Here is a 25,990-nt window from a genome sequence, read left to right on the forward strand (position 1 = left end):
CAAACGATTCACTACATGATACAAATGATGAGATCCTCTTTGAAAAACAAAGAAAGCACAAGTCGATTCTTATGTTATGGGGCTCTTCTTTTTGATGGTGTCTATTGTACTCAATGTCTACTTTGTCAAGTTTGTCTCATACTACTAAACTCCCTCAACTATCTTGAACCGTTCCGAAGCCTCATCATATCCAAACCACACAGCGTTGTACCCGATACAGTGACAGGCTCCATGAATGACTATAGTATTGATGGTCCTGAAACCTCTTCCTCGGGTCTGGTGTACAATGTGCTCAGAACCATAAAAAAATCCAGCTTCCAAACCTTTTTGAAATCTACTCCCACTACATTTCTTTACCTCAAACATCCTGAATTAGCAAACTGAAAACATCGAAATCTCGATCTTTTACAAATTCCTCATTCATGGTACTTTTAAATTTCGTTTTCGTTTTTTATTAAGTTTTCCTTTTTGATGATGATGACCCAAAGCTACATTCTGTTCACATTTCTTACATACCCAACAATCTGATTCACCTGGTTCTTCTGTTAATCCTGCACAATCCATATGAAACTACAAATCCAATCCAAAATCAATCCAAAATAATCAGTCAACTTCTCTTTAAATTATCATCTTGAAGTCAAGATTATCTTTCGATGACTTAAAACGAATTTTCATCGTAACAATAAAAAGTTCAACTAACCCATTCTCCTCCATCACATTTCTCATTATCACATGCAATCATGATTCCATAGGATACTTTGTTACAATAGCAATACGGTTTTTCTTCTTCGGCCAGACTTGATAATTCTCCATCTAACATCACATTCGAATTCTGCGAATCTTCTTGAACCTTTTTACGATTTGATATACTAGGAGTCCTTGTTCTCTTTTCAATCGAAGCGCTTACTGATCTACGTTCTCTCAGGACCGGACTACTTCTTCTCATATCTACCGTTGTCTGTTCTGGATGGATCTGAGGAACAAAAAGGGTCGGACTACCTTGGGTTTGTCGACTAGGGCTAGGAACTCGAGTGTTTGTCATTGAAGGTGACATCGATAAGGTTTCGGGTCTATAGGGTCCAGCGGAGGGTTGTGGATCTGCAAAGATCCCGGTAAGCTTGATGATAGATGGTTTTCGAGGACTAAGATTTGATAAGGTCTGAAGACGAGGTGAATGTCGATCGGATTTTCTAACTCCGTCAGGCACCAGATCTGAGGAAGAGGCTTCAGGTGCGCCAATACTGTAGCCATTCATGGAGGTAGATGTATCAGGTAGGTCGGTTGTTTGGATATCTTGAGGTTTGGAAACCAGGAATGATAGTCGAGGGGATTTAGTAGAAAGTGATCTAAGGTTTTTGATCAGCTTGTTCGACTTCTTCCTTTTGTTCGGCTTAGACGGTGCTTTGACTTGGCCAACAGAGGCTTCAGCTTCATTGACAATTGGGGATGGTTCGGGTCCGAGGGCAGGTTGCTCATTCTGAGAGAGAGTTGGAAGGTCGGTCGGATTGATAGATTGATCACCTTGGTCACTCTTCTCTCCAGTTTGATCTTGATCTTCTAGATCTGGATATTTATCGAGTTCAGCATCGATTCGTCGGAGATGTCGATCAAGGCCTTCATAAACTTTTTCTGCGAGATCGAGTTTATCTCGAGATAGTTTTTGAACTTTTGAAATCTTATTAGCAAGTTCACTCCATAGAGAATATACAAATTCGGCTGGAAGTTGAGTCGATTCTTCAGTAAGATGTGAAGGTGCTGTACCGGGAACTGAGAAGCATCAGTGAGCATATCAGGTTTATTGTGTAAGGTGAGTATATTGGCACACCTGAAGGTCCCTCAACTTCATTGTTTTCTGGCTTTGAAAGATGGTTGATGGTTTGCGCAACTTGAAGGTATTCATATAAATCCTCGTGAATTTCTTCTGAACATTCTATCAGTATGAACAAGAAAGTTGATCAGATACTAAACAGACAAGAAGATCATGTCGAAATTTTGGTCCTTACCTTCCACATTGACATCCATCTCACGAATCAAGGTAAAGTTTCTATCCAATTCCAAAGGGAGTTCTTCGACAACTAGTCCGAGAAAAGGACAACATGAAGTTTTTCAGCTTCTTTTCGTCCTTTGGATTCGATCTTGATTCAGATTTGAGAGGTATACTGCTTACTATCATAATATCTGAAATCCAAAGTCAAGTTGAGATACGAAAATCAAATATAAATTTCAGCTTGAACAATCTGTAATGAATTACTGAGCCCTCACTCCTCTTGTATCTCCGCGAATAGTTTTTCTCTTGCCAGTTCTTCTTTTTGAATCTCAGGCGATACTTCATCAACATCTTCCTTCAATTCGACCTCTTCCTCCGCCACTTCTTTCACCACCTCCATCGATTCAGTAACTTTTGATTTCTTCGTCTTTGAAGCAGGTCTCCCTGTTTTAACCGGTCGTTTAGAGTTACGAGGATTCGTTTTTGGTTCCGATTCATCTGAAAGTCTCTTCTTTCGTTGTGGAGCAACAATTCTGGGTTGTTTGGCTGCTCGTCCAACATTGGAAGCTGGTCCAGGTGATGCTGTCGCGTTCTTTGGACCTTCCTCTTCTAAGTCGCCTCTCTTCTTACGTCCCATGGCCAGGAATATTTGAGATGAGTTCGTTTTGTGGACTTCGCGTGATGATCTATCAACTTGATGGTTGTGAGTCGATGAAGACTACAGGGACAACTCAGCGACTCGATAGCTTCACAGTTGACTGACTTGTGAAGTGTCAGCTAGATGTCAACTACACAACACACTTCCTTAAACCAGAGATATCACACGACAAAGGAATTCGATGGTGAGAATGACCCAGGCGTGACATAAGCTGAACAGGTGGCCTTGAAATACTTTGAAAGTTGAGCAAAGTCGGATTCAAGAAGACTGAGCAAATTCAAAGATGACTCAAGTCTCATTAATGATGAGAAATTCAATTTCTACTGGTCTCAAAAGATATCAGCATCAACTCATGCCTATCTCAACTAGAGGCGTTAACTCGAGTCACTCGTTTTGTAATTCTGGCGTAATCAAAAAAATCAATTCAATTGCAATCCCTAATCGATACCATCAAATCAGGACTCTCTTCAATCAGTCAAGAAACATCAGTTCAGATGCATCCTCAACAAGTGACTCGAAAGCCTTAAAGGAGTCGAAACTACATACCATCTCGTATGTCTCCCTCAAAGCCCAAAGAGCTGCCATCATCTTTCAGCAGACCCAATCTTATTGAAGTTTTTTATTGGCGGCCGGGGTTTATCGATCGGTATCTTATCAGAGAATTAAATATCCAAGAATACCATCAAATTTCTGACGAAACATTGCATCAACTCACCGAATCTCTAGAAGCACTGATTGAATCTGGACATCCAAAAGTAGAAGGTTGGGATCTTGATTTTTCAGTGAGTGAAAATCATTACTTATAAGTCTTTGTGAAAACCTTTGAAGCACAAATAAAAACCATCCAAGAGAAGGGGCCCAAATTGGAATTTTGTTTTTTTATAAAACAGATTTGAACTGACTATTAGTCTTCAACTTGTGGAAAGAGTGGAGTTTTAACCTTCTCAATGGGAGAGGCAGGAACTTATGTAATAAACAAACAACCACCAAGTAAACAAATTTGGTTCTCTTCACCAATCTCGTTAGTCCTTTGCTCCCAATGTCCTGATTTTTGCTCATATTTTATGCTGATCATAATTATCTTATCGTATAGTGGTCCTAAAAGGTTTGATTATGATAGAGAATTGAAGATTTGGTTTTATGCTAGAGATGATGGTCGTATGATGGATTTAATTCGTGATGAAATATCAAACGCGTTGGGTGATGATCATTTTGTAAAGATATTGGATCATCGTCCCAAAGACGAGAAATGATGAGATAGGTCAGGCTGTGGTTTCAAGAGAGGATTGTAAGATTCGTGTGCTATCATGGCTCTAATGGTCAGTAAGCTTGATGTATTGAAACAATATTATGCGTGTTCATTCAATGGTTCCATCGTATTCGTAGCAACGGAAAAACTATGCAAATCGAGAGAACTGCCTTGATTGGCAGAAGTTTTTGGGATGGCTCTACTGGAAGAGGGTCTTCACAGGATGGACACAGGACTTTGTCGTCAGTGTCAGAAAAAAGAGGCATGATGCTGCTGTTGTCAGAATCAGAATCTTCTTGATGGTGAGAGGATTGTGTGTGTAGAAGCCTTGATAGATTTGACAGTTGTTGACGTCACAGTTTCATTTGATGTCTTGATGTTTGATTCAAAACAGCAAGTGAAGTTGCCTTTGCTGGTTCCTTCACAGTGGTTGAGGTTAAAGATTCAATAGATGTGACTTCATTTTCAATGACTCTTTGAACGCAACAATTGAAGCAATGACCCGGCTCCCTGCATGTGGTACACTTACAAGGGATTTGCACAGGCTTGCTTGGTTGAGATACCAGTTTGGTTGGTTGAGAAATTGAGAGAGCTTTGGTTAGTTGAGAAACAATTTGAGTGACCAGCTTGGTTGTTTGAAAATTGCTTCTTGAGCAACTGAGACAGCCTTGGGCGATTGTGTTTCCTTATTCTTTCTTCCTTGAACAGTGCTGGCTTGAGCAACAGGAACAGAGAAAGTTTGTTGCAATCACTGGGATTGGATTCTGGAGCACTATCCAAGACATCTATATCTAAATGAGGGAGTCACATGGGGAGTGTGTCCTGACAATGGCTGGTTCATGACAATAGCCACATTTCGAAGGACAAGACTCTTTGTTTTCTTGGACTACATAACTGATGCTTTATTTCCATTGGTGTTTCTGACTAGGGCAACCATGATTATGAGCTTTCATCACATTGTCTTGAATCAGAATCACAGAATGGTTCCCTGTTTTGAGTGTGGCAAGCTCTTCATGAAACTTGTGCAGTGAATAATCTGGAAGTTTGATAAGGTGGTTGAGATTTGATTGGACTGCTAGCTGTAACCCTTGATGACTAGCTGGAGCAATTTCCAGAGTCATATGCAATTGTTGCTTGGCCAGTCAAGGTGAGGTGCAATTGGATTGTGTCAAAGCATGTGTGATCTCATGAGAACAGGGCAATCCCCATGTGCCACAAAATGACTTGCTTCACTCCCTATCCAAAGACTTGGGATAAGCTGGTACTGACCCTTGATCTTTGGTGTGCATAGTGTGTAACAACTTTATTCATTTCTTGGAAACATTCAGGTTGGCCATGTAACTTCTTTTGATTCTTGATTCCATTTGAAATAAATATCTCATTTTATTTAGAATCTTCAGCTTGCTTGAATGTATTGAAACAGGAGATAAAATAATTGTTACTCACCTCTAAAAATTTCTTCAGTCAATGGTGGCTGCCCTCAACTCAAGAGGTTGATGAGCAAAATTTGGTGTATGAGAGGTTAAATTTGATACAGCAACAAAATTCTTGCTTTCAGGAAGCCAATCTCTCTCATGATAACCCAAGATCTGGTGATGCCAAGCACTGACTTCAACAGCTTCCAGGTTTTTGTTGTATTTTGGACAAGTTGTGCTTTGCAAGAAATAATTCCAGAGCTTCATGAAGCCAATCAGTTGAGGACCTGTGAACTTGCTCTTGCAATTCTTGCCAATGTTGTGATTGATCAATATGTGTGTTGCACTGGGAAACACCTTACCATTTGTGTTGTACAGAGTAAGGTCTGGATTGTTACAGGGACTCAGGAGGTTTGTGGAATTGACAACCTGATTTTGTTTGTATGGTGAGTCAAAGATGACCTATTCCTGTTGCTTTGACCTTGATTGGCGCTAGTAGGATCCTTTCAAACTTAATTTGTGCTAGTAGAAGGACCTTTAGTGGAGGTTGTAGTTGTAGGAATGGTTTGCAGTGGATCTGACCTGGTGTCTTCCATTTTGCCTTCAAATACCAGTCTACCAACTTTAGTTGTTCCAAAGGCCCCATGTATGGATCCTGAACCTCACTATGCACATGAACCATAGAGCCACCATGAACATTATGTGGGTGTTAGTTGTACCAACAATATGATGGAGGGGGAGATTGAACCAATTTGTCTTGTGGGTGAACTCAATGCCTATGACTGTGGGAAATTGACAAGCCACATAGTTCAATACCTCTAGAACTGGCCATGAAAGGTGACTGGAGGGTACATTCACCTGAGGTAGTAATGTGGTAAGCCCACTTTGCTTTGGAAATCAAGTGGAATGATGCTTGAATGGGTGTCTGGCCTTTCAGCCACATAGTTTTCTGTCAATATTGGGCATTTTAGATGTCACAAAATTGGTGCCTGAACCAGAAGGGAAATCTATCAGTCCTCTAATCTGCCCTCCACAACAGCCAGCAAATGAGAGAAGACCATTTTGGTCCAAGAAACTGTGGGAGGTCTGTTAATTTTTTTTAAAGACTTTGGGTTTAGTTGAAAGGATTGTAGTTGTGTTTATGTTTAGTAGGGTTTTGGATGTCCTGTTGCACAACCCATTGACAAGCTCTCTGGTATGTATTGAGGGAGATGTCAAAGGTACACAGCATCATTTTTGTTAAGCTTTTGCAAAGCTTTGCCATAGAGTTGACTGCTTGTCCACAGCTGCACCTGAAGTATATGCAGTACTTTTGGCTGTAATCACTCTTGTGGCTCTTGATGACAGTACCATAGCCTTGATCCCAAGCTACTGCGTTCATATACATCCCTCTGCTTTCCATTTCTGCAAACCGCTTTTCAAAGTTGGGAGATTCCATGAGATGGATCAGGATACGTTGTTATGAGCAAGTATTCACCAACTTTGGCTCAAAGGGAAGAGAAAACTACAAAACTACATACCTATAGGGGCCAATCTTTATCCCCTTGAGCTTGAAGATCACCAAGCCAATGCTGGCTTGCAGCATTGCGCAGTGCTGCAAACCATGATTTGAGAAGCCCAGTGCTGCAAACCATGATTTGAGAAGCCCAGTGAAAATCAAGCTCACTTTAGCTTGGTAGCTCTCAGAGCAGGTTGAAAAGTTTTCTCAGCAAAAAAATGGCTGAAAGTGGTGCTTTTCTGAAGCAGATCTTTGCAGTGCTGCAGGCAAAAAGGAAGCTGTATTTTTCAAAACTGAATGGAATTGACTGAAACTTCCTTATTCTTCTTTATTACATTTTTTTTGTTACAATTCTTTTCTTTTATACTTGGGGTTAGATTTCTGATGAGCTCTTGAGCTAGGCCTAGCTTTGAAATATATCTGTGGTTCTAGATACACTGTTGGTGTTTTGCCATCTTGAGATCTGGCCATTTTGATTCTCTTAGTGTTGTTTTCACCCAGTGGAAATTCCACTTAATTACTACACATGGCTCAGTTTTTTGAGCAAAAGAATTATCACTTATTGAGAATTCTATTACATCTCTCATTTAATTGAAATGTTCATAAAGTTGACAAGTCAAAGACTTCAATGTCTGAGGGACAAGTTTACATTAGGTATATTTTCTGTACTATTTCCACAGATAACCAATCTTGTGGTCATGGGACTGATATGATATGATCAACATAACAGTGATTTTTATTATATTTTTCAACTTCATTAAAAACTGGCTTAATCAAGGGGAACAAGAAGACAATAAAGGAGATTCCAAGGGCTTTCAAAGAATTTGATTCACTTTATATATGTTTGTCAGGCCATACATGTTCAGGTGATATATGTTGACTAAAGACCTATTCCAATCTCCCTCCTGAGGTGGTCTTGGGTCATCCTTGAGCATGTAAAACCTAGTTGGAAGTCATGACCAAGGAGAATTTAATGATAAGAAGCAGCATGTAAATCAATTCAAAACAGGTCCAATTTAACTGATTGTCAGTGCAGCAAGCTCACAAGTGTCAAATTAATGACTTCAATAACCTCTACCTGAATACAATGAAAGGATATGAACAGACAAACTCACCACAAAGATGTGGTCAAAATGCCCATTACTTCTAACTCCCAAAACTTAAAGTCCAGCCTTGTGATTGTAAAGTCTCAGTACAAGTCCTGGTGGTAGTGTGGAATGACTTGGATTGTCAGGATTGGGTTGAGTTTGTTGCCTCAAGGTGCCAAGCACTTAGAAAATATATAAGCATGGGCCAGGGTTATTTGCAAATTCAATGCTGTGGTGTGAAATGTAATGCCACAGAAAATAGCCTCCAGAGTTAGAAGCCAACCTTTGATTTAGATAGGTCTGTTACATTGAAGTATCTCAGAAAGCCTCAGTGCTAGAGAATTGAACCTTTGTGTAGCTGAAGCCCTTATCTCAAAATTCACCATGCCTCACCATGCCCATTACTGTAGAGTGTGATTTAAGTGTCAACAAAATGTAGTTTGTTTTGTTGTTGTATGTAAGGGTACGTTTGGTTGCGATTACAAATTGTAAACTCCGTTTGACCCCAGGTACATTGCCCCGGGGCAAATGAGTTTATTGTTCAAATTGATTTTTCATCAACTAAACTCCGTTTAGGGTACATTGAAGAAAATCACGTTTGGTTGAAAATCCCAACCAGACGTATCTATATGTAGTCACATCTCTTTGAAGGTTTCTCAGCTCAGCTCACCTCGCTTCACATTCTACCACTTCGCATCTACCCATATGGATATCCTCTGGGGATGTCCGATACAAGCAATGATCATATGATACGACCTTTGTCCCCATCCGACAATCTTTTGCCCAAACACGCTCGCGATAACAGAAACATGTCCCACCCAATTCAACACTCTCCACCACTTCCTATTTATCTCATCTTTCAAGAGTGATTTGTTTTGAGATTTTTTGAAGTTCAACAATTGATTGAGATTGATAGAATGAAGTTGAATGATTGGTTGGTTTTGAAAAATTGATTTAAAATTGACCGATTGATAGAAATTGCAAAATTGACTGGAAATTGAACGATCGATAACTCGTTCCTTCAATCAAAATTGGTTTTCAAGATTTCATTTGTACAATCACAATAGATAACTTTTTACACAGAAAGCAAAGAGTAGAAGCAAAGATTGGCTTATGAGTCTTGAGTATGATGGCGTAGTGTTGAAGATGTTGATTGAGTCAAAGAACCAGCATCTTATGAAGTGAATACATATTGGATCGATTGAGGAGGGTTGAAGTCTTTCGAGATGGAATTTTGTGGAGTACAAAAGGGAGTTTATTGCACGGATAAACTCCCTTTTGGCGTTTATCCAAAGTCCCGTTTTAAACTCCTTTTGGGACGGGGAAGGAGTTTATTTCTGGGTACCATAAGAGCATCCACAGTGGTGGGCTCCAAATCGGGGCTATCGCCAAATTTGGTGACTGAGCCCCAATTTTTTGGTGCAATGGCAGTCCCCATTGCCAAATTTTTTTGTAGCCGGCTTCAAATTTCGAGCTTTGGGCTACATATTTGGCAACAAAAAGCCGGGCTCCAAATTCCCGCACTTGTTCAATCCCATACCTCACACATGTAAGCCCACGCGTACCGATCTCAAAGTGTGTGTAAACACATACACCACAAGGACACTTGGATGTCCACCGGGTGTCCGATTTTTCTTGGTGGGGGACGGACCTCCCCCCACAGCACACCGAGAAATGTCCGTCGGACTCCGACGTTCAGACGCCTGAGCAGAGCCCATCGGGCTGCCCAGCACGCGCGAATCAACATTTATCTGACATCTCTCGAGGTTTGTTGGGAGGGCGAACACAGCACTGATTCCAAGAAGACCCCTTTCTGCTACCCATTGGACATCCTGGCTGCTAACCACCGACAGAACTTTGAATCCATTTTGGATAGATATCCAGGTTGTTTTGGAGATCACTTGTTTCAATGTCGATTTGATTGATAACGGTAAATTACTTATCAAGCATTGTTATAATGAGAACCATGTGTGGCTTGGAGGAGACAAGATTGATGAAATGATAAAAAAATGAGAGGATGAAACAATGAAATTATGAAACAATAAGATGATAAAAAAGATAAGATGACAAAAATGATACAACGATCGAACGATCAAACAATCAAACGATCAAACGATACAGCGATCTACTATAAAAACGATCCATCAGTAAAAATGATACAACGACAGAACCGATAAAAACGGTCTAACGATGATGCAACAACATCAACGATGAAAACAATGAGAATGATAAGAACAATAAGCACGATAATGACCAAAGTGAGATGGGTGTGATGATGAAGAAAGAGAAATTCACGAGTCGATACAAGCCATGCAGCACAAGGAGCTAAAGGAAGGGTTATCAAGCTTACGGGTCCGAGTCCAGAAACAAGGTTGGGCACTTCAAGGTCAGGCTCTGTTGATTTGCTTTGTGAAAGCCTGATACATGTCAAGATCAAAGGGACAAAGGAGGATTAGGATGTTTTGTACATACCTCAGATGGTCAAGAGAAGGGGGAGTATACGAGGAGAACAGTTTACGGAGAATAGAGGAAAGAGATGAATGAGTTGAACGGGATGAAAGTGGAAGGGAGATATGTAAGAACGAAACTTTTAAAGTGTCAAATTCATCACATGACGATGATGTCATGTGAAACCTTTGACCAAATCAATCTTCAATTTAGCTGTCCTTGCCTAATTGAGGTTTTTGGTGTGGTGCTCATTGGACACCCAGCCTTGAGAATACTGGTGGCTGTCCTACCTCCATCATATGGACGACTGATCTTGGATCGCGAGTGGTTGTCCGCAGTGTGCTGGAAGGGTGCCCACTTGATTGGGCATCCGTAGGTCTTCCAAGCACAGGGTGCTTGCACGTCATTCTGGCTAGGACGACATCAGTGCATCTTCAGGATGCGGTGCGGATATATATGCGCTCAGACGTCTAGCCAGCGCCCTGTTAGTGGACGTCGGGTCGTGTCTCCAATCTCGGACATGCCCGACGCCCTGACACAAATAAGTGTCTTTGTGGTGTAGAATCTACACTTTTGAAGTCCGAACGACTGCATCCGGATTGATTTGGGGCCCCACCAAATTTGAATTCGCTCGATTTGGAGCCCCGATTTGGAGCCCACCACTGTGGATGCTCTAAGTGGTCCCAAACGTCTTTTTTTCAAAATAATCGCTATTATTCAAAATAATCGCCGAAAATAATCGCTACCAAACGTACCCTAAGTCCAGGGTCGGATTTCGGTACTTTTGGTTGACATGTTGCAGAAGCTCACGATACTGAAAATTATAAATTTTTGAATTTCTCCAATTGAAATGAATTCCGAAAACTATCTTCAACTTCTTAACCAAATCCAATCCTATCAAACTTCATTCTCATTCAATCCCAACACCACAAGCACAAATCCACCACCAAACTATTCATACGATGAAATCCCATTTGAATTGGTCACCAATCAGTCTCAAGAAAGAAATCAAGAATCAGAACAAAGTTTTAAATGGATTGAAGTTTGGGTAATTGATTGTGAAGAAAAACAAATGATATCTAAATTATTTGAATTTATAAAATCATTAAACTTTAATAAAATCGAATCAATAAATCATTTAAAATCAATCAAACCATTCCCAAAAGAATGTAAGTCAAACATTCGCCTCATACAACAAGGAACAATGAAGTTGACGAGACTAATGGATTTTTTGTTTTTTCTAGGTAATCGTAAAGGTTCAACCATTTTAATTTGTCCAACGAGTTTGATTTCATACCAAGAACTAACTTCAAAACTTCAAACTCAAATCACACTAATCCCATTAATTTCAAGTTCAACACCATATAGAATAAAAGTACCATATCAATTATCAAAAGACATGACCAAATCAATCGAATGGTCAACCAATATCTGGCCCCTAGAATTGAATAAACCGAAACCCAAAACAGCCGAAGAGATCAACGAACCCATGTTCAACAAACTTTGGAGTCCATTCGAAATCCAATGGATCTTGACCCAATTTCTTTCAGTCCTAAACTCAGCCTACGAGTCTTTCAAGAACGACCAAGAACTAGGTGTAGGAGTCTTAGTCACAAACCAATCATTAGAATCCATCCAAAAAGAAGGAGACATCGAACCTAATCTATCAAATGCAATAGACAAACGAAACTCTAGCTGTAATCCACTTTCTCATTCATTCCTAAACTTAATCACAAACGTATCAATTCAAGACCAAACCAATTCTCGTCCGTTTATCAAAAAAGAAACCCAAAGAGTAAGAATCGAAGAAGAAGTAGAAGAAGAAAGACCATACTTATTAACCAATTTAGTAGTCTTTGGTACACATGAACCTTGTTTGTGTTGTTCGATGGCTTTGTTACATTCAAGAATTCATCATTTGTTTTATTTACTTCCGGTTCATGGATCAGGTGGATGTGGTTCTTTATGGAATTTTAATAACTTGAATGGTTTGAATCATAAATTCTTTGTTTGGAAACTGAAATTAAATTTCAATATTCCTTTAATCGAATTCGATCCTTGAAACTTTTCATCGATATTCTTGGTTTTGTTTTTCATTTTTCGAGATTTCTTGTATTTACTTAAATGAGTTTAGGATTTCTGTTTTTTCATTACCATTATTGGAGTATGAAAGGTATAGATTCTTTTGATTATAGGAATGTAAAGTCTTTTTTCAAATTGGAAAGTTAATTCATTTGATAAATAGAAACATCACAATATCACTTCTAAAACGATTCTTTCTAATTTGCATGAATACCAAGAAGAAAGTATGAACTGTAATTCAAACCCCCATAGTATCGATCCATTTTCTACAAGTTCTTTAATTTCAAAACTCCATGTTCATTGAAACAAAACTCCCCATCGACTTCAAAGAAAAAGAAATCATAGTTTTTGAATAAAAGGTGAAAAATGAAAAAAGATAGAGATAGACATCTAAGATTTATTTCATAAACCATCTCATTAATTTATTAGCTAGATGAAGACAAACAACCGAAGCAACAAAAGCGACTGAAAGACCTAAAACCACCACAGGTTCACTACCAAAGAAAAGCACAGATGATCAATGAACTGTATAGAAGAAGAACAAGAGAGAAGAAAGAAACTTACACTTTCAAACCAACGTTATCATCTTGAGTATAAAGTCTCATCATCGTATTACTACTACCACCATGACCAGCAGCTCTAGTAGAAGTAGGTCGATCTTTATCATTCTTGGATGGTAAATTAGCTGCTCTTCGTCTGTTTAACCAATCAAACCGACTTTAGTGATCTTCTTCCCCGAAGTTTTGACTATTGATGGAAACACTTTACCTGACTGTTTGACCTGCTGCTGCTCTGGCTGCTAATGAGTTGGCAGTGATTGCGTCTGATTTTTCTTCGACCTGATTTGATGGAAAGAAGTTAGTTTTTCCAAGTGAGTTTGGATTCGACTTTCTGAATTGAAGTTGAGCATACCATTTTTGAGTTTGATATGAATGAGTTTTGAGAGTTCTTTAGTTCTTTGATGGTGGTGGTAGTGGTAGTGGTGTGTTTTAAGAATTCATTTGACTTTCAACTGGAAACCAGTTGACCAACTATGTAGGACGTGGCATAGTGAATAAGGCTATCCTATTAAGCTAATCATGACACTCATTATAAGACTATTCATCACACACCCCTCGGTACTCTTCAGTCGGACTTCAACTCTAAACTTATCTTCAATCTTCACCTCATCGTTCACTATTCACCATCATCATCGTCATCAAACCACGGACTATCGAAACAAATCTATCAATCCTAGAATCAAAATCGAAACAAACTATCCAGTCTGAATATCTAAAATCATCAAACCATCACTTCATCAAAAACGATTTCACAAAATGAATGATTTCGAACAATTAGAAAGACTTTCATTAGTCAATAGTATAACCAAAGAACTTTATAATCATATAGGATTACAAGACAAAACCTTAGCAGAATATTTAATTTCATTACACGAAGAATCCAAAAGTTTTGAAGAATTTAAAGTCAAATTAAATGAAGTAGGAGCCGAATTTCCCGAAAGTTTTATTACCAATATGGATAGATTAGTTTTAAGTTTACATCCAAAGTATCAAAAATCAAAATCAAATGAAAATCAAATTATTAAAGAAGATCAAAATCATTTAGAAGATTCACAAAAAAGAAAAGATAGATCACTTTTTCCTGGATTAGCTATACCAGATGTTGATTGGCAACCAAGTTATGTTCCAGATCTTAAAACAAAATCAACATCAAAAGATTTAAATGAAGAGAGTGTGGATGATTTAATGAACGAATTAGAAAACAAACGTAAAGGATTACAAGCTGTAATAGAAGAAGAGGAGGAAGAAGAAACCCACAACCATTCAAAAGGAAAAGGACGCGATCGTGATCAAGATGATCGAAGAGGAAGACAAAACCTTTCGATCAGTCCTCCTCGTATACGAAATCAGCATCAAGATCGATATGAACGTGAACGTGAACGTGATCAAGGGTATAATAATAGAGGTCGAAATCAAGACAGAAATCATCGCAGAAACCCATTAGATCCCAAACCAATCTTATTTAAAATTTATCAAGGAACAGTCACATCAGTAAAAGACTATGGCTGTTTTGTTTCGTTAGAAGGAATTTCAGAAAGATCAGAAGGAATGGTACATGTGAATCTAATCACTTCTACTCGAATCAATCATCCATCTGATCTAGTTTCAAGGAATCAAAAAGTTAAAGTTAAAGTCATGTCAATTGTAGGAACTCGACTTTCGTTATCTATGAAAGATGTCGATCAAAACACCGGTGCAGATCTTTCACCTCAACTAAGGATCAAATCAGAAGCTGAAATGGCAGAAGAAGCTGCACAGTATGCTGCAAGACATGCTACTGGTGCTAACAGTACAAGTACTTCTAAAACCTTTGCTGATGATCATCGAAGTAGTGCTCGTAGATTAACTTCACCTGAACGATGGGAAATCAAACAAATGATTGCGTCTGGAGCGGCAAGTGCAGCTGATTATCCTAATCTAGATGATGATTTGATTACACCTGGTAGTACGATGGGAATGGCAGCAGCAGCTCAAGCCGAAGAAGAATTAGATGTCGAGATTCGAGAAGATGAAGCACCCTTCTTAAAAGGAGCCCATCGAAGAGTCTTAGATTTAAGTCCAGTGAAGATTGTCAAAGCACCAGATGGAACCTTGAATCGAGCAGCATTAGCAGGAGCCGGATTAGCTAAAGAAAGAAGAGAATTACGTCAACAAGAAGCGAATGAAAGAGCGGATGCCGAAACGCAAGATACGAGTACGGCTTGGTTAGATCCAGCTGCTAAACCTCATGAAAGGTTATTTGCTCAAGATGCAAGAGATAATACGATGGGTAAAAAACAAGAAGAATCAGGTTGGAAACAAGCTACGTTTAATCAAGCGACTACATATGGAAAGATCACTTCACTTAGTATTACTGATCAAAGAGCTAGTTTACCGATTTATAAATTACGAGATGCATTGGTGAAAGCTGTGAAAGAGAATCAAGTGTTAGTAGTAGTAGGAGATACAGGATCAGGTAAAACTACTCAGATGACACAATATTTAGCAGAAGAAGGTTTAGCTGATCGTGGTAAGATTGCCTGTACTCAACCTCGTAGAGTAGCAGCCATGTCAGTGGCTAAGAGAGTAGCAGAAGAGGTCGGTTGTAGGTTGGGTCAGGATGTGGGTTATACAATTCGATTTGAAGATTGTACTAGTCCTGAAACTAAGATTAAATATATGACAGATGGAATGTTACAAAGAGAAGCTCTAGTGGATCCTAATCTTACGAATTATTCGGTGATCATGTTGGATGAAGCTCATGAGAGAACCATTGCTACTGATGTACTCTTTGGTCTATTAAAGAGTGAGTGAAAAAAGTTCGGGTTTTGGTTTTGATTCAGAACTGACATTGTGATCTGTTGAATTGAACTAGAATCGATTAAAAGAAGACCGGATTTAAAATTGATCGTCACCTCTGCAACATTAGATGCAGAGAAGTTTTCGAAATACTTTTACGAATGTCCGATCTTTACGATCCCAGGAAGAACTTATCCAGTCGAAGTTTTATATACCAAAGAACCTGAAAGTGATTATTTAGATGCAGCTTTGATCACGATCATGCAGATTCATATTTCAGAACCACCGGGAGACATTTTATTATTTTTAACAGGACAAGAAGAGATCGATACATCAGCCGAGATTTTGTATGAACGAATGAAAGCCTTAGGACCACATGTACCTGAATTGATTGTTTTACCGGTTTATTCTGCATTACCATCTGAGATGCAAACCAAGATATTTGAACCAGCTCCACCAGGAGCAAGAAAAGTGATCTTAGCTACTAATATTGCTGAAACTTCCATCACGATTGATGGGATTTATTATGTAGTAGATCCAGGATTTGTGAAACAGAAAGCATGGGATCCTAGATTAGGAATGGATTCCTTGGTCGTCACACCTATCTCACAAGCACAAGCTAGACAAAGATCAGGTAGAGCAGGTCGGACTGGACCTGGGAAATGTTATAGATTGTATACTGAAGCGGCTTATCGAAATGAAATGTTACCGACTTCTATACCTGATATCCAACGTCAAAATCTGGCTCATACGATCTTAATGCTTAAAGCGATGGGAATCAATGATTTGTTGAATTTTGATTTCATGGACCCTCCTCCTCAACAAACTATGATTACTGCTTTGGAAAACTTGTATGCTTTATCTGCTTTAGATGATGAAGGTTTATTAACTCGATTAGGTAGAAAAATGGCAGATTGTAAGTTTCTTTTTTGATTTTTTTATTGATAACAAACGTCAAAAAACGAAAATGAAACTGATGAAACAAAAAATGGGTTGATTGTTTTGGTTGACAATCAGTTCCTATGGATCCAGAATTATCAAAGATGTTAATCGCATCAGTCGATTTAGGTTGTTCAGAAGAAGTTTTAACGATTGTAGCCATGATCAGTGGAGCCACGAATGTGTTTTATAGACCAAAAGAAAAACAAGCGCAAGCTGATGCGAAAAAAGCAAAGTTTCATCAACCTGAAGGTGATCATTTAACTCTTTTAGCTGTTTATGATGGATGGAAAGTGAGTAAGTTTAGTAATGCTTGGTGTCATGAAAATTGTAAGTCATTCTTTTTCAATTCGATTCGAATTATCAACTAAGAAGAAGAAAAAAACTAAAACAACTGAAACACCTAAAAACGGGTTGAATTTGAATTTGGTATTATAGATATTCAAGCAAGAGCCATGAGAAGAGCACAAGATGTAAGAAAACAATTATTAGGAATCATGGATAGATATAAACATGATATAGTGAGTTGTGGAACGAATTATAATCGGGTTAGAAGAGCGATCTGTTCTGGATATTTTAGACATGCAGCTAAGAAAGATCCACAAGAAGGTTACAAAACTTTAGTAGAAGGTACACCTGTTTTTATTCATCCTTCTTCTGCTTTATTTAATAGAGCTCCTGAATGGTAAGTCTTCTATGTTTTGATTACCTCTTCTTACCAAAAGTTGATTGATTTTTTTTCGGGGCGGGGGTCATGGGTGTATGCAGGATTATTTATCATGAATTAGTTTTAACTACAAAAGAATATTGTAGAGATGTGACGGCCATCGAACCTAAATGGTTAACAGAAGTAGCACCTACATTCTTTAAAGTGGCAGATGCAAAGACGATGTCGAAAAGGAAACGGAATGAAAAAGTGGCTCCATTGTTTGATAGATTTGCAAAGGTTCGATTCTTTTTCTCACTGGGTTTTTTTTCGGAAGAGGAATTGATTGGGATTTGGGTTTTTTGGGGGGGTTTAGACTGAGAATGATTGGAGGATATCGAAAGTTAAGAGAAGTACTAGGACTAGTCAAACTTTTGGATAAAAGTTTTGGTTTTTTTAATAAAGGTGTTAAGAGAAAGAAATCAATGTAAAAAAACTTGGTGAGTTTTTTTTGGCTAAAATTGTTTTGAAAGTTTGATTTTTGTCTTTCTGATTTTTTTTTCTTTGATTGATTGGTTGTTTAGAAAGGTTCAAAAAGGTGTCTTTTGTTTACTTGTTTTGTTTTGAATAAAAAAGATTTCTATAAATCAAAAATGATCATGATGTAAAAAGATTTATACAAAAAAAAGTTTTAAATATACCAAAAAAGTTTTTAAAAAAAGTAATATGTATTCATTAAGATTTTTGATTTCTTTTTGTTAATAATAAGTTTATGGGAGAAAACTCTTTGGTACATAAACAATGATCTAAAGAGAGTTGATTTAGTTGATTGTTATTATGATATGATTTTTGAAATGGATAAAGTTTAGAATGGGATTAGGTTCATTTCAGGTCTTTAACTTTTTCAAAGAATTTCTTTTAAGAAGTTTCACCAATATGAAAACCTCAACCGGTGTGAATCGGGAATCCATTTTTGAAATATTGATTTCTAGAGTTATACAAAATCACATAACTTCAAGAAATCAATTTTCTAACAAGACAGAGTTTCCGACTTTGTGCAATTCTGTAAAACCAAGAATTATAATCCACTTAAATGTGGAATATAATTCACTTGGCTCTGGTGGTGGGACTATACTCAAAGTTTTTACACAAAAGGCCGTCACGCGGTAGCACGGTAGATAAGTACGTAGTTGATGTTAGATTGTTGATTAATGAAGCAGCAAGATGAAAAAGTTGTGAAACTATGAAACTCATCCAATCTCGTTTGACTTTCTTAACTCTATTATGCCACAAGAAATCGACCTCGAGCGTGAATCGACTGCAAGCAGCAACGACCTCCCCGAATTTGAAATCGGGGATGTCAGTTCTTTTCCTTTTTTTTCAATTGTTTTCCTTTCTTTCTAATTGTTCTCTTTCTTCAATTGCAGTATTTACTGACAACTTTGTTATCATCCTTTCTTTTCTAGTTTATAGGACCACTACCTGCACCAATCAAACGTGCACGAGCTTTCGTATGCCATCTCGACTACCTCCTGTACTTCAACCACGGAGGGAAGAATCCAAAGTGGAAATCACATCGATCGAAAAACGGGAGTATTCCGATCCAAATCTCGCCCGATATGGATCTGACCGCCTTTGAAGTCCAAGTGGCCAAAAGCTGTAGCACCTCAGATATGAAACACCTCGGAAAAATGATCACCGAAGACCGCCGTGCCCAGGCTCTTGGAATCGAGTGGTTTTGTTACATTCCATCTGTCCACAATTATCTCAAGAATGATAAGACTTTACTCAACACATCCAAGACATTCAATTCGTGGTGCGACACTGCCCTCAAGTATCCCAAGAAGAAAAACTTGTCGTGTCTCTAGTCATGCCGAAGCCTGAGGATCCTGTGGACATTGTGCAAAAGGTACGTTTTTTTACCATGCTCATATTTAATCTATTTTACTGATATCTTTCATTCTGTTGAAACCCTTTTTCTTTGTACAATTAGAATGCAGCGCTTGCGAAGACTCTCCGTGGAATACCAGCCGCTATTGATGCAACTGGTGCAGACGATCATCCCGCCGTGAGTTTATCCACACTGTGATCCTTTAAAAACTCAAGCTTACCATTTCCTTTGTGTGGTTCCAGAACATGAGCGATGTTAGTGATGTTGATCAGTACAAGGTTGAGTTGGGTAGGTTGAACACGGTTGGCAATGTAGATGCCTCGATCGATCGACACATCCGCACGTACCAGCTACCAAATGACAACGATGTCTATGTTTTAATGACTGCTGGGAACCGTGAGAAGTGGGCAAGAGCACTTGTGAGTACGATAATATTCAATTCTGGACTAGTTTTTTCAGCTAACTTTCTCGATCTTCCAAGGTTGACACAACCATTCATGGTGTGTCTTTGACCAGCCCACCATCTTCCATACGAGAAAGCAAGCGCGCACTCAACGTGAAAAGACGTCGAGTTGGTGTCTCCGGGACTTTTGAACCCCAGCAGACTACTAGTACTGTGCAAGGTACTAGTACAGTGCAAGTCGTTCGTGGTTCAGCTACGATGTCTGAATACCTCAACTTCATCAAAATCGAAGATTCTGATCGTATTTTGGGGATTTTGACCAGCAAGAAGATCAAAGACTATCATAATTTTTCAGGTGGAATCACTAAGGAGGAATTGAAAGATTTAGGGTTTGAAATTGGCGAGATAAGAGATCTATTGGACAATGTGATTAGATTTGATGAACACCTTTCAATGGATGCTCATTAGGTGTCTCAACAAGTTTTATAACATTTTCTTTGTGATTCTCTTAAAATGTAGCAGAAGATTTTGTGATAGTTTATTAGTGATACTCCTACAATATAGCAAAAACTGTAATAACTTTTATCTGCAATCCTCTTAAAATCAAACCTGTAGCAGCGGCAGAATTGAAAATATGATTTTATTGATTTTAACACAATGCTTTTGAATTCGATTGAGGAGTTCAAAAGTTAGTTTTTGATCACCTCTGACTTGAACTTCCATCAGATCAATCGATTGACTTGAAATCCAATCAGAGGTGATCAATTTCAAGTTAAGGAGAGAGCCTCTGGACTGAAGACACATGCTATGTTCAACTGTGAAACAATGAATAAATTTACAGTTTATATTCTCCTTAGCATGATATCTGACACCTTATCATAAATTCATTTAATGTAAGATACAAAAAGAGAGATACACATCGAGAAAACAATAAGAATTGATAGAGACGATTCTAATACTCTTCATACATGTCCTCTGGTAAGCAATACCCAGAAGCTTCGTATTCGGCCACTAGAAGCTCGGGTGTGACAAATTCCAATACAGTATCTCGAATCGGCCAAGTCGCATCACTGCCCGACTTCTCCAATATCTCACTTCTCTTGAAGTGGGCTTTGATTACCGAGAAGCACATCTTGATCGGATTCAACTCGGGGGAATAGGCTGGTAAATATACTAATCTGACACCTTCAAAAGGAAAGGTATCAAATTCAGTGTCATGATGTATTGATGATTGAGAGTAAACAAGCTTACCAGCAATTTCACAAAGTTCTTCAACATGACCTCCCTTATGAATTGGACAGTTGTCCATGACCAAGATTGAATTTTCAGCTGGATAAGGATTCATCAAGGGAAGCTGTATTGTTTATTTGTGGATTAGTGAAATGATTGACTGAAACGATGATAAGAAAAGAAACTCACCAGCTGAAATTCCAAAAAGTTTTCAAATTGGCTGCGGTCGATGCTGCCTTCACGGACAGACATGGTTATCAACCCATGTAGTCCAATCGCAGGAAGCAGTGAATATCGTTTTGGGTTTGAACGTTTGACCCAGCGCGTGACACGTTGACCCTTTGGCGACCGTCCGTTGACTCTCATCAAATCCCGCTCACAGATAGCACTCTCATCTGACAGGATCAGAGAAGAATAGAATTGAAAGGGATCAGATAAAATCGAAATGAAAAGATAGAAAAAGAAGTTCAAAACAATGTGTTACTCACCGGTGAATACAAGGTATTCAGCTGGGACGTTCTTCATGTCATCGATAAATTTCGCAGTCTTGTAGAAATCTTTGCGAACGTTTGAGGTCTTGGCCTTCTTGAGAGTCAGGTACAGGCGAGTGTTGAGCTCGAGTGAAAGTTCTTCACAAGATGCCAAGACGCCGGTTTCATCGTAGATCGCCTCCCGGATCTCGTCCAAGAAAAGAGAAGGCTGAGTTGCTACGAGTTCTCTGATGAAGTCACGATCTTCATCATTGAATATGAGAGGTGCGCCTCGTTTCTTGTACTCTAATGGATTCCTGATAACTGATTGGGTTTGTTGATAAAGTGCCATCCATTGGTGGAAAGTGGCTTCGCAAATGTTCTCGCTAAGCATATCTCGGATTTCATCAGTTGAAAAGCCTTCAAGGCATTTGGTAACGGCCAAAGCCTTGATTGTGGCCGAGTATTTGACAAAGGGCATATGATGTTGGGTAGTTGAGTGAAAGATCAAGTTGTGAAGAGTGGTGGTGGTGGTGGTGGTGAGATCGATCGAGGTTTGGTGGTGGATGAGTGGATGTGAGCTGAAACCCATCGAAGCGCTGGATGGGGTTTGGATCAGTCCCCATCCAGCTGATCCGGCCTCGGGTATTTCTCGGATCGGGGCCAAATTTGCGCTTTTCCAAAAAAAAAAAAAAAAATTACAAGCTTTCGTGCAGATGCAGTAAATGTGGAATATAATTCACTTGGCTCTGGTGGTGGGACTATACTCAAAGTTTTTACACAAAAGGCCGTCACGCGGTAGCACGGTAGATAAGTACGTAGTTGATGTTAGATTGTTGATTAATGAAGCAGCAAGATGAAAAAGTTGTGAAACTATGAAACACAGCTCATTGGGGCTGGTAAGAGAAAAAGCAATAGCGTAATGAAACTGAGACTTGATTTTATTTTAGCGATTGTTGGTGGTGACGCTCTTTAAGACATCCAATCCACTTCTTCGTACCATGTATGAAATATGTAGTCAGCACACTCATACTTTTTGTACATGAAAGAAATAAAATCATCTGAAATATAACTAGCAGGCACCAACCCCATATTCATACTAGGCGGACACTTTGTTAAACCTTTTTGAAAGTTGAAAGGCACGGTTCCAACTTCCCGGGGAATATCGAAGAGGAGGAGACAGATTAGCACTCTAGTGGGGGTCTCGAGGGATGCGACTCCACTAGGCTCATGGCTTTCAACACTGTGAGTGAGGGAGAGAAGCCGATTGTCCTCGCTAGGAAAGAAACAGAGACGACCTTTTTCACTCTAGCTTTCCTCGAGGGGCTATCCCCGCCCTGCGTATAGTAGTGGAGAATCAGAAGTTACAGTAGATTGTAGTTTCCCCACCCCAGGAGTGGATTGATGATTGAGTTGGATGATGAAGATCGATCGAGGATGATGAAATGTCTCAGCAGGATGAGATCTGATTCAAGTTAATCAGCAAATGATGACATTCTAACTCAAAATGATACAATAAACTACAACACTTTCATCAGCTCAGCATCAACCTCAACACCATAAAAACAAAATAAAACAAGGGAACTACTAAAACCAGCCCGCTTTGAAACCTGCGACCGCCCGCTTTTGTTGACTATCACATATCTGTTGACAGCTTTTGACACCTCAGAGAGCCGGAACTCTCATCAACTTTCACTCGAAGGAATCAGCTGATATTGGACTGAACTGTAGTTCAGACCCGAGGTACTTATTCTATTCCTTGTCTGAATTCAATTGAAATGTAATCAAATAGAAACCGGGCGGTCTTGACTCTTGTTAATTCTTGAACCAATTGTTTTTGTATTTCAAAACACGAATTCAGGAGAGAGAGATAGTAAACAATCGGGAATCGATCAAGTCAACAGAGCATGTAGAGGTATGTATGTAGTTACAATCAATGATGTGATCAATCATCCGTAGTGGAAGAAAGGTCCGGGAACATCGCAACACCATATGATCGACTCTCTTTGAGAGTTTCTAAAACTTTTGGATTCGAGAGAGGTAAATTGAGGTCTTCAGAGATCAATTGCATCGCAACCTCAGGTAACAAAACTTGTCGAATGAAGAAATTGGCAGACAGAGGAGCAGTTCTGGTATCATCGAGTTTGAATCTAGGCAAGGAAGTTGTGATGAAAACTTTTTCAAGTGTACTTAAGATGACTTCGAGTCCGGCCATCCCATAACTATGGTATAGAGTTTGATTAGAAAACGAGTTGTTTTTGGAGTGAAACTTAGTGACTCACTATCCTGGTTGTTCAATCTCAAACTGATTGAATTGATTCATGATGGAGTTTCTGCTGGGACCAGCTCGAGTCCATGTAGCAATGGCTGGATCATAGAACTGCGAGTCTTGGTTGTTCACAATCTTGAGTAGATGTTCTTGATAAGCCTGTACACGTCTAAAAGGATGGGGTTTAGCATAGAGATACATGTGTATTCAGAAGTGGATGCGACATACCGGCATAAAACTTTTGAATCAAATGAAGTCGGCCAGCCGCGTTCTTTTGCCAGGGGAATTAAGTCCCGTTCAAGCTTGTGCAGCTGACAGGTAGAAGCTATCTCCCAAAACTGCAATACATGATGCCAGACAGGCCCGAGTGAGGACAGCAAGAGCTATTAGAGAGTCGAACAAAGATTAACTTACTGGAAGATCAACTGCCTCCGGGTTACCAGGAAGAGGTCTTTTCTTAGCGTGCGGCTTAGCAAGATGAAACTGAAGCTGTTCTTGAAACTTCTTGGAAGGTTGCTTGGGGAGTGGGTCGTCACATAATGGACATTTGCGTTCATCTATGTCGGATTGATCATCAGAATCATCAGAATCATCAAGGTCCACAAGAGAAGAATCGAGCAGATCGAATACACTGCTGGTTGAAGCAGCTGCAGGGATGTCTTGCTCATTCTCATCATCGAGAGATTTTTCTTCATTGGTGAGTTGTTGAGGGCGGGGGCATCGATTGGCTTGATGCCCTGTCTGATTGCATTGACTACACTTGGAAGTCTTTGTGACGGTCAGACGAGGGAGCTCAGGCATTGGATGTCGAGAGGCAGCTTGACGTTGAGCAGCGGTACAGTTGTTTGCTTTGTGTCCGTTTCCACCACACTGGCCGCATTTGTATGATCGTTTGTTTTGCTTTTCCAAAACATCGAAGTCAGATTGGTACCGTGCTGTTGAAGACTTTGAGCGTCTTTTTTGGGCATCAAGTTTTGGGCGTCCTCGGCCATTTGATCTGACATCTGGATTAGTTATCATGACAAGGGCGAACCGATTTGACTCAAGTTGTTCGATCTCGCTGTGTATCTTGCAAAGCTGATGCTCAGGAAGGTCAGACAATACCTCGATTTTTCTTTTCATCGAGGACCTCAAATCATCGAATGTAGCCGGTGTAAGATCAAGGCCCAACTTCCACTGATCATGGATCTGATCAATTGTAAGAATACCACCGTTGTTCAACATTTCAGCTAGCTCATGTGAGCAAGGCATTCCCCAAGCACCACGGAACGAGCCGGTACATGGACGTAAACCGCAGTCAGGTATGAGGACAAATTGTTCTTTAAGCTTCAGAAGTGCAAAATTTGAGAGCTTGTTTTGAACGGTTCGAAAACTATCAGGAAGTCCGTTGATTGACTTGTTCGTCTCGATTCCTTCCAGGCCCATATACTCGCTGATCTGATGCTCCAGAGCGTGTGTGATAGAGTTGAAACATGATAGAAAATCTTGATTCCCACCAGTGATAAACAACTTGATGTGGTAATGTGATCCTTCGACTCTTGATGTACTCGAATTGCCAAAGTGGACTTGCTTTGATGTAAACATCACCACAAACTTTTGAGTGAGCTTGAGCCACGTATTGTTAAGATAGTCGTAGAAGTGATGCTTCTTTGCAATTGCACTGACCACAGAGAGGTTTTCATTGTATTCGGTTTGGTTTGTCGAGGAACAAAATACATTCCATGCCTTCATGAATGCATCCCATTCATCTGTGTCCACCTTGCCTTGTGGTGTCTTCACGGAACTTCTACAGTTCTTGAGTAGATTCTGGTTGATGTGCCAGATACATAGCAGGTGATGGGAGTCAGGAAATACAGTCTCGATGGCTTTGATTAACGCCCATTCGCGGTCGGTGAAGAAAGTCGAGGGTAGAACTGGGTTATCGCTGTTGAATATAACCTCCCGGAGCTGGGTGAGAGCCCACTGGTAGGACTCTTCACATTCATTTGACATGAAAACAAGAGCAACAGTGAAAGACCGATGGGTGTTTGTTGTTCCAACAACGTGGAGCAAGGGAAAATTGAACCGGTTGGTCTTGTATGTGCTATCTAATCCAAGGACCGTTGGAAAGCGTCGTCCAAGCCGTATCCCATCAGGACTTGCAAAAAAAAAGTTTAGAACCTTGCCATTCAAGTCGGTCTTTGTACGAGATGCCCAATCCTTCTTTTTTATAAGGTCCATGAGCCCCTGCATAGGAGTTCTACCTTTCAACCATTGATTACGGTGCTGAGCGCGCACATTGTTGATATCACGAATGAGAGGGGGTGGTCCTGAGCTTGAGCGAGCTAGAAGTTGTCTGATTTGTCGAGGTCGTAATCCAGCATCGGAGAGAATACAAAT

At 39.6% G+C, this 25,990-nt stretch overlaps 7 protein-coding genes across 7 annotated transcripts; 4 read left to right on the top strand and 3 right to left on the bottom strand.

The window, feature by feature from the left end:
- Window positions 1–691: 691 nt before the first annotated feature.
- Window positions 692–3,233, bottom strand: MELLADRAFT_68053 (uncharacterized protein; the record flags this gene model as incomplete). Its single annotated transcript, XM_007416517.1, has 6 exons — window positions 692–1,767; window positions 1,826–1,930; window positions 2,004–2,075; window positions 2,168–2,178; window positions 2,263–2,705; window positions 3,192–3,233. The coding sequence occupies 6 exons, from the start codon at window positions 3,231–3,233 to the stop codon at window positions 692–694; spliced, it is 1,749 nt and encodes a 582-aa protein (XP_007416579.1).
- MELLADRAFT_93828 (uncharacterized protein) lies at window positions 3,200–3,898 on the top strand (the record flags this gene model as incomplete). Its single annotated transcript, XM_007416495.1, has 3 exons — window positions 3,200–3,427; window positions 3,572–3,666; window positions 3,739–3,898. The coding sequence occupies 3 exons, from the start codon at window positions 3,200–3,202 to the stop codon at window positions 3,896–3,898; spliced, it is 483 nt and encodes a 160-aa protein (XP_007416557.1).
- A 7,517-nt stretch (window positions 3,899–11,415) lies between these two features.
- On the top strand, window positions 11,416–12,405 carry MELLADRAFT_112106 (uncharacterized protein; the record flags this gene model as incomplete). The annotated part of the gene is made up of 2 exons (XM_007416496.1): window positions 11,416–11,512; window positions 11,588–12,405. 2 exons carry the CDS (start codon window positions 11,416–11,418, stop codon window positions 12,403–12,405), a joined length of 915 nt encoding a protein of 304 aa, XP_007416558.1.
- Window positions 12,406–12,822: 417 nt separating this feature from the next.
- On the bottom strand, window positions 12,823–13,129 carry MELLADRAFT_39902 (uncharacterized protein; the record flags this gene model as incomplete). The annotated part of the gene is made up of 2 exons (XM_007416516.1): window positions 12,823–12,919; window positions 12,990–13,129. Coding segments are annotated over 2 exons (237 nt in total), but the record flags the coding sequence as incomplete, so codon positions are not given.
- A 612-nt stretch (window positions 13,130–13,741) lies between these two features.
- On the top strand, window positions 13,742–15,246 carry MELLADRAFT_93831 (uncharacterized protein; the record flags this gene model as incomplete). Its single annotated transcript, XM_007416497.1, has 3 exons — window positions 13,742–15,055; window positions 15,111–15,179; window positions 15,241–15,246. 3 exons carry the CDS (start codon window positions 13,742–13,744, stop codon window positions 15,244–15,246), a joined length of 1,389 nt encoding a protein of 462 aa, XP_007416559.1.
- A 28-nt stretch (window positions 15,247–15,274) lies between these two features.
- MELLADRAFT_75821 (uncharacterized protein) lies at window positions 15,275–18,223 on the top strand (the record flags this gene model as incomplete). The annotated part of the gene is made up of 8 exons (XM_007416498.1): window positions 15,275–15,586; window positions 15,651–15,770; window positions 15,840–16,679; window positions 16,781–17,032; window positions 17,141–17,387; window positions 17,471–17,648; window positions 17,725–17,848; window positions 17,933–18,223. 6 exons carry the CDS (start codon window positions 15,656–15,658, stop codon window positions 17,788–17,790), a joined length of 1,698 nt encoding a protein of 565 aa, XP_007416560.1.
- Window positions 18,224–23,739: 5,516 nt separating this feature from the next.
- Window positions 23,740–24,631, bottom strand: MELLADRAFT_93833 (uncharacterized protein; the record flags this gene model as incomplete). Its single annotated transcript, XM_007416515.1, has 3 exons — window positions 23,740–23,780; window positions 23,840–23,882; window positions 24,026–24,631. The coding sequence occupies 3 exons, from the start codon at window positions 24,629–24,631 to the stop codon at window positions 23,740–23,742; spliced, it is 690 nt and encodes a 229-aa protein (XP_007416577.1).
- Window positions 24,632–25,990: the final 1,359 nt, after the last annotated feature.

This window comes from Melampsora larici-populina (genome assembly GCF_000204055.1).
Source record: "Melampsora larici-populina 98AG31 unplaced genomic scaffold MELLAscaffold_61, whole genome shotgun sequence".
Lineage (NCBI taxonomy): Eukaryota > Fungi > Basidiomycota > Pucciniomycetes > Pucciniales > Melampsoraceae > Melampsora > Melampsora laricis-populina.